The following is a 17075-nucleotide window of genomic DNA, read 5'->3' on the forward strand; positions in this document are numbered from 1 at the left end:
TAGAATTCGAAAGGCACTGATCAAGAATAGTCTCATATTCCTCTTTAGTAGGCTGATCAGGTGGTCCAAACTCACTAAAATAGTCACACCAATCACCCATCGATATTACATCACAATGACAAGATTGGTTTTTCTCTATCTTCTTAAGTGTACGCCAAATCAAATTGGGATTACTGACAGCAGGTTCCGATAATTTACTAATATAACTAGCCTGGTGTTATTTCATAGCATTCCGGAAAACTCTTTTTGTCTTCAAACGGACCTGATTCAAAGCACCGGAACGAGGCTTTCCACATTAATTCCACATAGCTAACCAGAATTTAGATTTCCGGAAGGCCTCTACTAGCTCCGAATTTTCTGACCATCCAGTCTTTTCCGTACCAGCTCGCACCCAACGTGTTGGAACACTTAGCTTTTCAGCTACACATAAAGCGTGCACAATCTCCGCATAATAAATGTTGAGTAACACTTGCTTTTCTTTATCATCAATACATGAAATTTCACTCAACAGCTGGTACGGAACTTCAATTTTCTGCAAAATATTATCACTAATACATTAAAAAGCTAGAAGAATAATTTTACTCAACTCGGTAACAACGCGCCAATTATTAGTACTAGCTGGATTGGGCGCATCCGGAAGATTAATGGGTAAAACAAGAGAATTTCTTATTGGCAAGTGATCCGAACTCTGGAAATTTGCAATTACCATTGTCTTCGAAGGCCGTTTAATATTATCAGAACATAGTATGAAATCGAGTGCCGACGTATGCCCTGAATTATGTATGTAAGTAAAATCTATATCGTTTTTTATGGCTATGAGCTGAGGGCACATACTAGCAAGAATCATAGCACGTCCACTTGACTGATCAAAAATGTTACAGTTCAAATCACCTGCCAATACAACTTCTAGATTTAGGGATTCACAATCTGCTATTAAACTTGAAAGCTCTCGACAAGCCTTATCAAAAAATACTTCGGATCTATCATTACGGTAATCAGTCGGAACATAAAGAGACGCAATAACTAAGCTCTTAATTTTTACAGCAACAAAATAATCACTATCTCTAAACAGACCGGGATCGAGTACCAGAGGACCGTGCCCCGCGTGAATACGTAATCAATGATGGATTAAATTTGAGTAAACTTTCACCGACAGTCGTGATAAAGTGTTCTTGTAGGCAAAGCACATCAACAAAAAGACAAAGCGTTTTAATTAAGGGGGATCTTCACTGAGAAACTGCCATTAATGTTCCAAGATATCACATGAAGTTCGGAACTCATTTAGCAGCAAGTAGTTTCTGGGCTACCCGGCACTTATAACTGTAGCACGGATAGTCCAAAGAGCCACAAAGTGCACAGCAGCATTTATTCTGACGGGTGAATCTTTGCTGCTGGTATGGTCGATCTTTCCACAGTGGGAGCAACGAGCAACCCCTTTGCAACTGGAGGCAATGTGGCCGTAATCCTGACATTTGTAGCAACACGGCGGGAGAGGGTAGTATTCCTCTACTAGGATTTAATCATAATCGATGCTAACACGGGAGGCGACTGCGCTTTGAAGGTCCTGTTTGGTCGAAAATAGGAGTCTGAAGGATCTGCTTTTACCAATACGCTCAGCCTTTATGCAATTTTCCAGAAGGCCTTTCATCTTTTCTTCACCGATATTTTCTGGAACAAATCTAGCGATACCATAGAAGATGGGATTCGTCACTCGAGGTAAACATTGGACAAAGTTCATAAATTGTAGCGCGTCCCCCGGGGACTCTGGGGGGGGGGGTAAGTCATTCTGAAAGATATAGTTATTAGATTTTTCGATAATGTGAACAAAATTTTGATTGGGTGACTTTAGGAAAAATGAGCGTTAGAGAGGGGCTACCCCCTACAGTTGTTAATTTACGACCAAATGATTCCTCTCCCGATGTTATTACGATCACTGGTTCGATATGATAACCCCTGAAAAAAAACACACACCCATGATCTTTCTTCTGGCAAAAAAAAAAGCCAAATTCCATATTTTTGTACATAGGAGCTTGAAACCTCTACAGAAGCATTCTCTGGTACGCTGAATCTGATGGAGTGATTTTTTAGAATTTAGAATTTTTTAGAATTTTACATATTTAGAGTAAGCATCAAAATTCGATGCTTTTGATATATCTATTGTTATCAAGACTCTTTTTTTTAAGTTTCGATTGCTACTGAGCCGCATCGCTCCTTACTTACAGTTCGTTACCAAGAACCGTTTGATGAATTTGAAACTACGTCATTGCAATGTATTTCTTATTTATAATCGCTATGCAACCGCACGGAGAAAAATTTCCTTGCCCTTAAATATACTGGAAACAAAGCAAACATAGACAAATCATTTTTCTTAGCCTAAAATGCATATTAAGAACCGTTAATGGGTACACCAACAAGAAAAGATCCAAGCTTCTCACCAACAAAGATAACCACAATTTAACAGTTGAATATTATTTTCAAGTTTCCAAATTACCTCAGACTTTTGATCCAAAATTTTTCAATGTATACGTTAAAACTAAAATCGTAAGCCCCTTTAAATTTATATCTAATAAATGAGCTCAGAACTTGCAATATAATCTTGTACAACCTAGTTGGTACTACAAAGCTATCCCTTGCTTTTCAAAGTTGTAGTAGTAGTAGTAAAACAGTTTTATTAGACATGAACATTTCTTAATCAAAGCTAAAACATAAGCGAAGCTTGCGAGGCTGTGCTAAATTCAGGAAAAAAAAGAGAATATGTAGAATGAGAGAATATGAAGAATTAGACCCGAAACCAACAACCATAAAAAACATAAACAATACATTACCTTGCGTGACCCAAAGACAACAAAAAATTACCTAAATAATTATTTATTTAAAATTTATTTTATTTAATCTGTTTCAAAAGTATACCAACCAAGCAACTCCACACGTAAATCAGACTTAACTGGCCAAAGCTACCTATTTCCTTGATATCTATATTCAGTTTATTCCAAAGTTTTGAAGCTCTGTAACTAAGTGAAAAAGAAGACCTACTTGAAACTAATCGAGGAACCGCAGTATTTCCTCGTATCCGAGTAACGTGGTGGTGAACATCAGACCTCTCACAAAATATTCCTTTAAAACAATCAGGCTCTCATTGTAAAACTTATATATACAAAAATCGACGAATAAAAATCACGTAATCCAGCTGCAGGCATTATATTTAATTCTCTATACACAGACCTCATAGACTCCTGGTACCCAACACCACAAAAAACTCGGATAGCATTATTCTGGATCACACGGATTGGACGAACTATCAAAGGGAAAGTACCAAGCCAAATTGACGAGCAATACAAAATGTAGGCGTGAATCAGGGAAAAGTATAACAATCGTAGAACATTTGGGGGGAAAATATGTTTCAATTTGAGCATGATACCTAAGTTACGTGACAATATTTTTGAAACTGACTTCACATGATCTTTAAATGATAGGATTTCATCAGCATTGATTCCAAGATATTTGGTGAACCTTGTTCGTTTAACAATTCCCCGCTCCATAATCATTTCCGTAAACCAAGAGTAAAAATTCGGCGATCAAGAGAAAACAACAAAATTTGAATTATCTATATTCAGGTCAAAGTGGTTTATTTGAAGCCATGCACATATCTTGCTCATTGCTGCATTTATCATTGTCATGAGCAGTTGTTCCGTAGGGGCAACACACACTAAGGTTGTATCATCAGCAAATAAGAGCATAGTAACCTGGGTCTTACTCGGACCGTTGTCAACAAAGTTGTCAATTCTGGGCAGAGCTTTCACAACATGCGTCAGATCATTAATAAAAATTCTCATTAAAAATCATCATAATCATACTAATATAGTGGAAGCGGTAACGATACCGGTCAGTAGAATTACATAACAACTGATTCTTAATCAAAACTCTCTGACTTGTCTTTGAGTCCTCTTTTCCTAGTTTTTTCGATCCAACAAAAGGCTAACTAATTTGCAGAAGTTTTCAACCTCTTAACCAAAAAAAAAAAAATGTCGGTGCTCTAAAAAATCTATTTTTACTTGCCTTTCTCTCACTGTAGCCATCATGAAACCAAATTTTTCGTACCATCGAATGGATCAGACGCTAAGAAATAGGTACATGCAAACCCTCCATCGCAAAGATGGCTAGGGCATAACAGCCAATTGTTACTTACCAGTCTCTCGTTTGTTTTAAAACACAAGCCAGGTTTTTTTTTAAATCTGTACCACAATTTAAGTAGAAAACGGATCTCATATACTTTCGTAAGCCAATCAAGGGCTATTGATAAGCATTGAAAAATAAATTATTTGTCTTGGTCTAAAAGAAGATTTAAAACTAGGCCAACTTTCTAACATCACTACATAGAAAGTAGGAAAGGGAAAGCTCTAAATTCTTTCGCGATCAGGCCAGGTAATCGTTGCAAATCTAGACTTTTTGATTTTAGTCTAACTTAGACTTGAAACTAGTGCCTCCAGCTTGTCTGCTAGCTTTCCAGTCAAAAACAGTAATATGGCTCATTGGAACAAAACTTTGGAGCCTAATTTCTGAACCCTTCATGTCAACCCAAACGCTGTAGGCTCTGGCTCCATTAGTAGCAAAGTATCACTGTTTTTGGTCCCAAGCAAGAATTATACGCTTCTTTCCAAAATGCAATGTCGTTTTCATCAAGCCGGCCTGAGGTCCAAATTTTTTTGTAAAACCGAGGAGGTTTGACCTATACCGTTTTCTAGCAATAAGCTGAAATCGGCAGACTATGAGAGAAAAAGAAGACAAAATCAGAAGATTTGCAACAAGATGTGGGAATATATATATATATATATATATATATATATATATATATATATATATATATATATATATATATATATATATATATATATATACTAGCTGTTGGGGTGGCGCTTCGCGCCACCCCAACACCTAGTTGGTGGGGGCGCTTCGCGCCCCCCCCAAGCCCCCCCGCGCGCGTAAGTCGTTACGCGCCATATTAGTTACGCGCCATTGTAGTTGTGTCCCTATGTCCCACCTGTGAATATATATATATATATATATATATATATATATATATATATATATATATATATATATATATATATATATATATATATATATATGTTTTAACTACGTAAAACTTGCGAATATACAACATTCTTTGCTGTCCCATTGTCTGTGCATATAAATAGATTGTCAGGTTTACCGACTCTTGAACATGCAACATATAATGGTCCATGGGAAAGCAATCCGTATTCAGATCTATACCTCATGATTCTAATGATTGCCCTTGAGCTTTGTTGATGGTGATTGCTAATCGACCATTCCCTGAGTCGCCATCGTCATTTATATATCCCCCTGTGCACCCCGGCGTCCCCTTTGTAGTTATGTCCCTGTGTCCCGGTCGTCATTTATATTCCCTGTGTCCCGGTCGTCATTTGTGTCCCGGTGTTCAAGTCTGTGATTTCTCTTTGAGTGTCCCGGGCGTCATTTATATTCCTTGTGTCCCGGTGTCCCGGTCGTCATTTATATCCCCCTGTGCCCCCCCGGCGTCCCCATTGTAGTTGTGTCCCTGTGTCCCGGTCGTCATTTATATTCCCTGTGTCCCGGTCGTCATTTGTATCCCGGTGTCCCGGTCTGTATATACATTCGTTTTTTAGTTTTGTTTTTCTCCTTTATTTTTTTCCTTTTTTCTTTTTTTTCTTTTTTAGTTTATTTAGATTTTTAGATTTTTTAGTTTTTTTATTAGTTTTTAGTTTTTTTGTAGTTTTTACCATTTTTTTAGTTTTTTTAGTTTTTTTTTTTTTTACTTATGTCCTAGTCGTCATTTATACTCCCTGTGTCCCGGTCGTCATTTGTGTCTCGGTGCTTTGTTGATTGCTAATTTATATTATATTTATATTTATATTTTTTATATTTATTAATATTTTTTTAGTTTTCTTTTTCTCTTATTTTTCAGTTTTTTCCTTTTTTTTGTTTTTTCTTTTTTAGTTTTTAGATTTTTTTTGTTTTTTACCTTTTTTTAGTTTTTTTAGTTTTTTAGCTTTTTTATTAGTTTTTAGTTTTTTTTAGTTTTTGCCTTTTTTTAGTTTTTTCAGTTTTTTTTAGTTTTTAGTTTTTTACCTTTTTTTAGTTTTTTTTAGTTTTTTAGCTTTTTTAGTTTTTTTTCTTTTTAGTTTTTTTTGTAGTTTTTACCTTTTTTAGTTTTTTTTCTTCTTTTGTATTAGTGTGAAATAATTCAGACGTCATATGCGGACAAACACGACGTCACTCGACAGACAGACAGACAGACATAACCCACAAACAACTTATTTTTATATATATTTATTCATATTTTTTTAGTTTTCTTTTTCTCTTTTATTTTTCAGGTTTTTCCTTTTTTTTAGTTTTTTTCTTTTTTAGTTTTTAGTTTTTTTTAGTTTTTTACCTTTTTTTAGTTTTTTTGAGTTTTTTTTAGTTTTTTAGCTTTTTTAGTTTTTTTATTAGTTTTTATTTTTTTTGTAGTTTTTGCCTTTTTTTTTTTCAGTTTTTTTTAGTTATTAGATTTTTACCTTTTTTTAGTTTTTTTTAGTTTTTTAGCTTTTTTAGTTTTTTTTTCTTTTTAGTTTTTTTGTAGTTTTTACCTTTTTTAGTTTTTTTCTTCTTTTGTATTAGTGTGAAATAATTCAGACGTCATATGCGAACAAACATGACGTCACCTGATCCATCCACAGATCCACACACAGACAACTTATTTTTATATATATAGATATATACATGACTATACATAATCTCGTTATAACGAAAACAGCTTTCCATCGACTTTGGGTATCTCAAAAATATTATTTGGAGTGAAGTTATCCCTCAATCCCTTAGGAGAGTGACCTCAACGGTGAGAACCATGAATCTGATCTTTAAATATGATCTTTGGATTACAGGGTCTATCTGTTCATTGAACATGGTCAAGCTTTGGGAGTTTCTGGAGCTAGATTTACGAAAAAATGGTTTGTTATATTCTAATACGTTTAAAGAGTTTTAGTTTTCTGACTAAATTATGGTAGGTGAAGTAGCGCAGACATTTAGTTTCAAAGGCTGCAGCCATTAGCTCGATGTATTTTTTCATAAAAAAAGAAAAAAGAACTATATTATAGCTATATGTTTATATGTCATGGATGATACATTAATGCTAGTAACGGCTTATTATAGTTATTAGACTCAGTAGACTAACATGGCAATCATATTTTTTTTTTGTTGGCTAAATTAAGGTAAAATTTATTAAACTTACCAACATTACGCCTGGGTACTTTCAAATCATATCCATTATCTGGATCCTTCTTTCCTTTCAAAGCGGGGTCATCTGACGGCTCTATTCCTCTTGCCCAGTCAGCACAGGTTTCGCGAACTGATACAATTACACTAAAAAACAAAGCTATATTGAAAAGTATACTGTAAATAGATGGGTACATAGAGGGGTGCATATCTGGATAGTCAAGGGACATGGACTATATAATAATTCTTTCTCCAAATTATTGGGGGGAGGGGGAACTGTCCTCCTTGCCATTAAGGCAGTTCAAAAGGACATTAGAAATTTGATTTTTCTTTCTTATCAAATGAGCCCTCTACCAACCTTTTAAGCTAAATTGAAAAGTATACTATTACACTAAATATAAATTACACTTCTGTTGGCTTGCCTGAGACTTCAAAATTCGCTAAGAATTTTTCTCCAAATTTTCAAAGATAAAATCTCAGGGACTATGGGACACTGATCGTAGAAAAAACTTAGGCACTTTAATGTGTCTTAATAAGAAACAAAGATACTAACAACGCTACCAATACAGCGTTGCCAAGCAAAAAAAAAAAAAAAAAAAAAAAAAAAAAAAAAAAAAAAAAAAAAAAAAAAACTTCAATGACAATAATTTTATTTTACATAAACTTTGATCAAATAGTTGGTGGTAACGAATTGTAAGTAAGGAGCGACCCGGATCATTAATAACCAAAACTGTAAATAACGGAATTTTGATACCAATTGACATATCAATAGAATCGGATTTATATACTGATTTCAAATATATAAGTTTCATCGAGTCTAGTCTTACCCATCAAAGGTTAAGAGTCTGAAAAAAAAAATGCCTTATTTTCGAAAGAAGAGGAAAACATCCCTAAAAGTTACGGAATCTTAATGAAAACCACACCATCAGATTCAGCGTAGAACCAAGAACCATACCATAGAGGTTTCAAGCTCCTATCTGCAAAAATATGGAATTTTGCTTTTTTTTTGTCGCAAGAAAGATTACAGAGGCGTGTTCGTTTGTTTTTTTAACAGGGGTGGTTGTATCGATCCAGTGGTACTAGAATATCGGGAGAGGGTTCATTCAAACGGATATTAAAAGTTCTCGTGCTTTTTTAATTGATCAAAAAGATTGAAGGACAACTGGGCCCCCTCCCACGCCCCTTTTTTCACCGAAATTATCTGATCAAAATTTTGAGATAGCCATTAAAAACTTAAAACGCAACAGCGACATTAAAGCTTAAAATGAGCAGAAATTATTCCGTATATGAAAGAGGCTGTCCCCTCCTCAACCCTTCACTCCTTATGCTAAAGTTTTTGTTATTTCAAAATGTGGAGTCGCGACCAAGATTCAAAATTTATCGTAACGAGCACGGCGTTGAGGAGGGGACAGCCCCTTTCACATATGGGAAATTTTTTTTGGTTTTAAGTTTTAATGTCACTTTTAATTTTAAGTTAATTTTTTTTTAATTTAATTTTAATTAAAGGCACGGGTTTCTTTGTATCCAACCTAAGATTTTTCTGAGCGCACGCATATAATAGTAATTAATATAATGAATTTGATAATATTTTTCGATTATAAAGTAGTTAAGGCTAGGCTGCTACTCGAAACACAAACTAATAAAGAAAATCGTTGAGAAAAATTTATGTAAAGGCTATTTTCTAAGAATCATATCATTGCAGTTTAATCTAGTTCTGATGTCACATATTCTTTAAACTTAAGTTGCTTTATTAACAAATAAAGTTGCTTAATAAGTTGCTTTATTTCTCTTAACTCTACTATTTAAAGCAGTAAGAAACTTTAGCGTAAAAGCCCCTTTCATATACGGAGTAATTTCTGTTCGTTTTAAGTTTTAATGTTGCTCCTTACTTTCATTTAAAAAAACTTGTTTTTTTCTATTTAATTTCTGGCCGTTTTGGATTAATGCATGTTTTGATCTTGGCTCTTCGCACATAAATAATTAAAACAAAATTTGTATATTAATTCATTGTAATTATCGGAAGACTTTGAAAAAAAAGGAGTGAAGGAGGAGGCCTAGTTTCCCTCCAATTTTTTGATTACTTAAAAAGGCAAGTAAAACTTTTAATTTTTTACAAACGTTTTCATTGGTAAAAATTATGCGTAACTTACGAATTAACTTACGTAACGAACTTCTATATTCGTGTTTTTTTATTGCGTATATGAAAAATTAAAATAAAATAAATAAAATATAATATAATAATAAATTTAATTAATAAATTAAAATTAAAAATAAAACCTTATGACTATGTCTTTGGGGACGACTAGAACTTTTAATTTTTTACGAATCTTTTTATTAGTAAAAGATATACGTAACTTATAAATTAGCTTACGTAAAAAACTTTTGTATTCTCATGTTTTTATTACATATATGAGGGGGTTCGCCCCCTCGTCAGTACCTCGCTCTTTACACTAAAGCTTAAATTTTGTCCCAATTCATTAAGAATGACACCTGAATCACAAAAGCCGTAGAATAAATAGTTGAAATTACTAAAAATACTTTAGCGTAAATAACGAAGTATTAGGAGGAGGTGAGCCCCTCATATGGGTAATAATTTCTGTTCGTTTTAAGTTTTAATGCTGCTCCTTACTTCCAGCCGAAAAAAACTTTTTCATATTTACTTTTTCATTGTTTTTTTTTAATTAAATGCAAGTAAATCCTGCGCTCCCTTCATAGAAATTTCCTTCCCCCATGACAAATTCCTCGATGGAAAGTTCCCCCAGCATATCTCCCTCTTCTCAACCCCTCCCCCAACCAAAAAATATTCCTGAAAACGCCTGTACACTTTCCAATAACCATTACTATATGTAAGCTCTGGTCAAAGTTTGTAACTTGTAGCCCCTCCCACGGGCACTGTGGAGGAGTAAGTCGTCCCCAAAGACGTAGTTCTAAGGTTTTTCGACTACGCTGAATAAAATGGCTATCTCAGCCATTCCTTTGATTTTGGGAAAATAATTAGCGTGGGAGGGGGTCTCGGTGCCCTCCAATTTTTTGGTCACTTAAAAAGGGCACTAGAACTTTTCATTTCCGTTAGAATGAGGCCTCTCGCAACATTCTAGGACAACTGGGTCGATAAGATCACCCCTGGAAAAAAAAAACAACAAACAAACATATAAACACGCATTCGTGATCTGCCTTCTGGCAAAAATACAAAATTCCACATTTTTGTAGATAGGAGATTGAAACTTCTACAGTAGGGTTCTCTGATACGCTGAATCTGATGTTGTGATTTTCGTTAAGATTCTATGAATTTTAGGGGGTGTTTCCCCCTATTTTCTAAAATAATGCAAATTTTCTCAGGCTCGTAACTTTTGATGGGTAGGACTAAACTTGATGAAACTTATCAAACAGTTCGTGGTAACAAACTGTAGTAAGGAGCGTCTCGGCTCAATAGTAACCAAAATTCTAAAAGATGGAATTTTCATACCCATAGCTACATCAAAAGAATAGCATTTTAATGCTGATTTTAAATATATAAGTTTCATCAAGTTTAGTCTTACCCATCAAAAGTTACGAGCCTGAGGAAATTTGCTTTATATTAGGAAATAAGAGGAAACATCCATTAAATGTCATAGAATCTTAACGAAAATTACACTATCAGATTCAGCGTATCAGAGAACCCTACTGTAGAAGTTTCAAGCTCCTATCTACCAAACACTTCGTGGTAACGAACTGTAGTAAGGAGCGACCCGGCTCAATAGTAACCAAAACTCTAAAAAATGGAGTTTTGATACTAATAGCTACATCAAAATAATTACATTTTAATGCTGATTTTAAATATATAAGTTTTATCAGGTTTAGTCTTACCCATCAAAAGTTACGAGCCTGAGAAAATTTGCGTTTTTTAGAAAATAGGGGGAAACATCCCCTAGAGGAAAAATCACACCACCAGATTCAGTGTATCAGAGAACCCTACTGCAGAAGTTTCAAGCTCCTATCTACAAAAATGTGGAATTTTGTATTTTTTGCCAGAAGGCAGATCACGGATGCGTGTTTATTTGTTTGTTTGTTTGTTGTTTTTTTTTCAGGGTTGATCGTATCGACCCAGTTGTCCTAGAATGTTGCGAAAGCGCTCATTCTAATGGAAATGAAAAGTTCTAGTGCCCTTTCTAAGTGACCAAAAAATTGGAGGGCACCTAGGCCCCCTCCCACGCTAATTATTTTCCCAAAGTCAACGGATCAAAATTCTGAGATAGCCATTTTATTCAGCGTAGTCGAAAAACCTTATAACTATGTCTTTGGGGACGACTTACTCTCCCACAGTCCCCGTGGGAGGGGCACCAAGTTACAAACTTTGACCAGTGCTTACATATAGTAATAGTTATTGGGAAGTGTACAGGCTTTTTCAGGGGGATTTTTTGGTTGGGGGAGGGGTTGACAAAAGATGGATAAGTTGAGGGAACTTTCCATCGAGGAATTTGTCATAGGGGAAGAAATTTCCATGAAGGGAGCGCAGGATTTTCTAGCATTATTGAAAAAAAAAAATTAAGAAATAAATATGAAAAGTTTTTCAACTGGAAGTAAGGAGCAGCATTAAAACTTAAAACAAACAGAAATTATTACGCATATGAGGGCTCACCTCCTCCTAATACCTCGCTCTTTACGCTAAAGTATTTTTAGTGATTTCAACTGTTTATTCTACGGCTTTTGTGATTCAGGGGTCATTCTTAATGAATTGAGACAAAATTTTAGCTTTAGTGTAAAGAGCGAGGTACTGACGTGGGGGCGAACCCCCTCATATATGTAATAAAAACATGAGAATACAAAAGTTCTTTACGTAAGCTAATTTATAAGTTACGTATATCTTTTACTAATAAAAAGATTCGTAAAAAGTTAAAAGGTCTAGTTGCCTTTTTAATTAACCAAAAAATCAGAGGGCGACTAGGCTTCCTCCCCCGCTCTTTTTTCTCAAAATCATTCGATCAAAATTATGAGAAAGCTATTTAGCCAAAAAAAAAAAAAAAAAAAAAAAAAAAAAAAAAAAAAAAAAAAAAAAAAAAAAAAAAAAAAATACAAATTTCATTTTAATTTTTCCTCTGCGGAGAGCCAAAATAGAAACATGCATTGATTTAAAAACGTTCAGAAATTAAATAAAAAAAACAAGTTTTTTTAACTGAAAGTAAGGAGCGAAATTAAAACTTAAAACGAATAGAAATTACTTTGTATATGAAAGGGGCTACTTCATCATCAACGCCCCGCTCTTTACACTAAAGTTTTTTACTGTTCTAAAAAGAAGAGTTGAGAGAAAGAGACAAACTTTAGCGTAAAGAGCGGGGCGTTGATGAGGAAGCAGCCCCTTTCATATACGAAGTAATTTCTGTTAATTTTACTAATTTTAAGTTTTAATGTCGCTCCTTACTTTCAGTTAAAAAAAAACTTGTTTTTTTTTTTTATTTAATCTTTTGCCAGAAGGCAGATCACGGATGAGTGTTTGTTCGTTTGGTTTTTTTCCCCAAGGGGTGATCGTATCGACCCAGTAGTCTTAGAATCTTGCGAGAGGGCTTATTCTAACGGAAATGAAAATTTCTAGTGCCCTTTCAAGTAACCAAAAAACTGGAGGGCACCTAGGCCCCCTCCCACGCTAATTATTTTCCCAAAGTCAACGGATCAAAATTCTGAGATAGCCATTTTATTCAGCGTAGTCGAAAAGCCTTTTAACTATGTCTTTGGGGACGACTTACTACCCCACAGTCCCCGTGGGAGGAGCTACAAGTTACAAACTTTGACCAGTGCTTACATATAGTAATGCTTATTGGGAAGTGTACAGGCTTTTTTAGGGGGATTTTTTGGTTGGAGGAGGGGTTGACAAAAGGGGGATAAGTTGGGGGAACTTTCCATCGAGGAATTTGTCATGGGAGAAGAAAATTCCCATGAAGGGAGCGCAGGATTTTCTAGCATTATTGAAAAAAAAAACAATGAAAAAATAAATATGAAAACTTTTTCAACTGGAAGTAAGAAGCAGTATTAAAACTTAAAACCAACAGAAATTATTACGCATATGAGGGCTCACCTCCTCCTAATACCTCGCTCTTTACGCTAAAGTATTTTTAGTGATTTCAACTGTATATTCTACGGCTTTTGTGATTCAGGGGTCATTCTTAATGAACTGGGACAAAATTTAATCTTTAGTGTAAAGAGCGAGGTACTGACGAGAGGCTGAACCCCTCATATATGTAATAAAGCATGAGATTACAAAAGTTCGTTACGTAAGATAATTTATAAGCTACGTTTATCTTTTACTAATAAAAACATTTGTAAAAAATTAAAAGTTCAAGTTGCTTTTTTAAGTAACCAAAAAATCGCAGTGCAACTAGACTTACTCCACCGTTCCTTTTTTTCTCAAAATCATTCGATCAAAACTATGAAAAAGCCATTTAGCCCAAAAAAATAAACTTGCAAATTTCGTGTTAATTATTCCTCTGCGAAGAGCCAAAATTAAAACATGCATTGATTCATAGACGTTCAGAAATTTAATAAAAAAAGCAAGTTTTTTTTAGCTGAAAGTGAGGTGCGACATTAAAACTTAAAACGAACAGAAATTACTTCGTATATGAAAGGGGCTGCTTCCTCATCAACGCCCCGCTCTTTACGCAAGTTTTTTTTACTGTTTTAAAAAGCAGAGCTGAGAAAAAGAGTCAAACTTTAGCGTAAAGAGCGGGGCGTTGATGAGGAAGCAGCTCCTTTCATATACAAAGTAATTTCTGTTCGTTTTAAGCTTTAATGTCGCTCCTAACTTTCAGCTAAAAAAACTTGTTTTTTTTATTTAATATATTTAAAATCAGCATTAAAATGCAATTCTTTTGATGTAGCTATTGGTATCAAAACTCCATTTTTTAGAGTTTTGGTTACTATTGAGCCGGGTCACTCCTTACTACAGTTCGTTACCACGAACTGTTTGAAAAAAACAAGTTTTTTTTAACTGAAAGTAAGGAGCAACATTAAAACTTAAAACGAACAGAAATTACTCCGTATATGAAAGGGGCTGTTCCCCTTCGACGCCCCGCTCTTTGCGCTAAAGTTTGACTCTTTCTCTCAACTCTACTTTCTAAAACAGTAAAAAACTTTAGCGTAAAGAGCGGGACGTTGAGGAGGGAACAGTCCCTTTCATATATGGAGTCATTTCCCCAAAATTTTCTCAGGCTTGTAACTTTTGATGGGTAAGTAAAAACTTGATGAAACTTATATATTTACAATCGGCTTTAAAATGCAATTCTTTTGATGTAACTATCAAACAGTTCGTGGTAACGAACTGTAGTAAGGAGCAACCCGGCTTAATAGCAACCGAAACTCTAAAAATTTTAATTTTGATACTAATAGTTACTTCAAAAGACTCGCATTTTAATGCTGAGTTAAAATATATAAGTTTCATCAAGATCAGTTATACCCATCAAAAGTTACGAGCCTGAGAAAATTTGCCTCATTTCAGAAAATAGGGGGAAACACCCGCTAAAAGTCATACAATCTGAACAAAAATTACACCATCAGATTCAGCGTATCAGAGAACCTTATTGTAGAAGTTTTAAGCTCCTATCTACAAAAATGTGGAATTTCGCATTTTTTGCCAGAAGACAGATCACGGATGAGTGTTTATTTGTTTTTTTCCCAGGGGTGATCGTATCGACTGAGTAGTCCTAGAATGTCGCGAGAGGAGGGCACGGAAATTACAAGTTCTTGTGCCCTTTTTAAGCGACCGAAAAAATTGGAGGGCAGCTAAGCCCCCTCCCACGCTCATTTTTTCCCTAAAGTCAGCGGATCAAAATTCTGAGATAGCCATTTTATTCACCATAGTCAAAAAACCTAATAAGTATGTCTTTAGGGACGACTTACTCCCCCACAGTCCTCGTGGGAGGGGCTGCAAGTTACAAACTTTGACCTGTATTTACATATAGCAATGGTTACTAGGAAGTGTACAGACGTTTTCAGGGGGGAGTTGAGGGGGGGGGTATGTGGGAGGATATTTCCATGGAGAAACTTCTCATGGGGGAAGAGAATTTCAATGAAAGGGGCGCAGCATTTTCTAGCATTATTTGAAAAAACAATAAAAAATAACTATGAAAAGTTTTTTCTACTGAAAGTAAGGAGCAGCATTAAAACTTAAAACGAACAAATATTATTATGCATATGAGGGGTTTACCTCCTCGTTATACCTCATTCTTTACGCTAAAGTATATTTAGTAATTTCAACTATTTATTCTACGGCCTTAGTGATTCAGAGGTCATTCTTAAGGAATTAGGAAAAAATCTAAGCTTTAGTGTAAAGAGCGAGGTATCGACGAGGGTTGAACCTACTCATATACGTAATAAAAACATACGAATATAGAAGTTCGTTACGTAAGTTAATTCGTAAGTTACGTATATTTTTTTACCAATGAAAACGTTTGTAAAAAATTAAAAGCTCTAGTTGCTTTTTTAAGTAATCAAAAATTTGGAGGGCAACTAGGCCTCCTCCCTCGCTCCTTTTTCCTCAAAATCTTCCGATTAATTGCGATTAAATTATATGCTAATTTCGTTTTAATTATTTATGTACGGAGAGCCAAGATCAAAACATGCATTAATTCAAAAAGTCCAGAAATTAAATAAAAAAAACAAGTTTTTTTTTAAATGAAAGTAAAGAGCAACATTAGAACTTAAAACGAACAGAAATCACTCCGTATATGAAAGGGGCTTTTCCTCCTCAACGCCCCGCTCTGTTCTAAGTAAGAAACGCTAAAGTTTCTTACTTTTTTAAAAATAGAGTTAAGAGAAAGAGTCAAACTTTAGCGTAAAGAGCGAGGCGTTGATGAGGAAAAGCCCCTTTTATATACGGAGTGATTTCTGTTCGTTTTAAGATTTAATGTTGCTCCTTACTTTCATTTTAAAAAACTAGTTTTTTTATTTACTTGGTATAAAAATTCCACTTTTATGACACTTGGTATTAACCAAGTAACATATAGCGATCGCAAATTCTGTCGGTCTGTCTGTCACGGTTTTGCTACTTCAGGCACTTCCAGGAAAGCTAGGACGATGAAACTTGGCAGGCGTATTAGTGACCGAACAAGATTAAATTAGAAAGAATCGTTTTCCCGATTTGACCGTCTGGGGGAGTAGGGGGCCGGTTAATTCGAAAAAAATTGAAAAAAATGAGGTATTTTTAACTTACGAAGGAGTGATCGGATCTTAATGAAATTTGATGTTTGGAAGGATATCGTGTCTCAGAGGTTTTATTTTAAATCACGACTGGATCTGGTGACATTGGGAGGAACCGAGGAGGGGGGGGACCTAAATCTTGGAAAACGCTTAGAGTGGAAGGATCGGGATGAAACTTGGTGGGAAAATAAGCACAAGTACTAGATACGTGATTGATATAACCGGGAAGATCCGCTCTCTTGGAAGGAGTTGTGGGGGAGGGGTAATTCTGAACAAATTAGAAAAATGAGGTAGTTTTAACTTACGAAGGAGTGATCGGATCTTATTGAAATTTGATGTCTGGAAGGATATCATGGGGGGGAACCTAAACTCTTGGAAAATGCTTAGAGTGGAGGGATCGGGATGAAACTTGGTGGAAAAAATAAACACAAGTCCTAGATACGGGAATGACATAACCGGAACGGATTTGCTGTCTTTGGAGGAGTTGGGGGGAGGTTAATTTTAAAAATTAGAAAAATGAGGTATTTTTAACTTGAGAGAGTAATCATATCTTAATGAAAAACTTCATATTTAGGACCTCGAAACTTAGATCTCACCCCGACCGGGTCCAGTGCCATTAGGGGGGGGGGGACGAAAATCTTGGAAAGCGCTTAAAGCGG

The 17075-nt window shown here is 35.1% G+C and overlaps 1 protein-coding gene across 5 annotated transcripts in view; it reads right to left on the bottom strand.

Annotated features, from left to right (window-relative positions):
- The window catches only part of LOC136024994 (cytoplasmic FMR1-interacting protein-like), a 144758-nt gene that overhangs the window by 53789 nt on the left and 73894 nt on the right, over positions 1 to 17075 (bottom strand). For all 5 annotated transcript variants that reach the window (XM_065700612.1, XM_065700609.1, XM_065700610.1 and 2 more), the window contains exon 10: positions 7268 to 7398. In XM_065700612.1, the coding sequence (XP_065556684.1) occupies positions 7268 to 7398 (131 nt within the window). The remainder of the gene's footprint in view (positions 1 to 7267; positions 7399 to 17075) is intronic.

Source organism: Artemia franciscana, chromosome 3, assembly GCF_032884065.1.
Source record: "Artemia franciscana chromosome 3, ASM3288406v1, whole genome shotgun sequence".
In the NCBI taxonomy this organism is placed as follows: Eukaryota; Metazoa; Arthropoda; class Branchiopoda; order Anostraca; family Artemiidae; genus Artemia; species Artemia franciscana.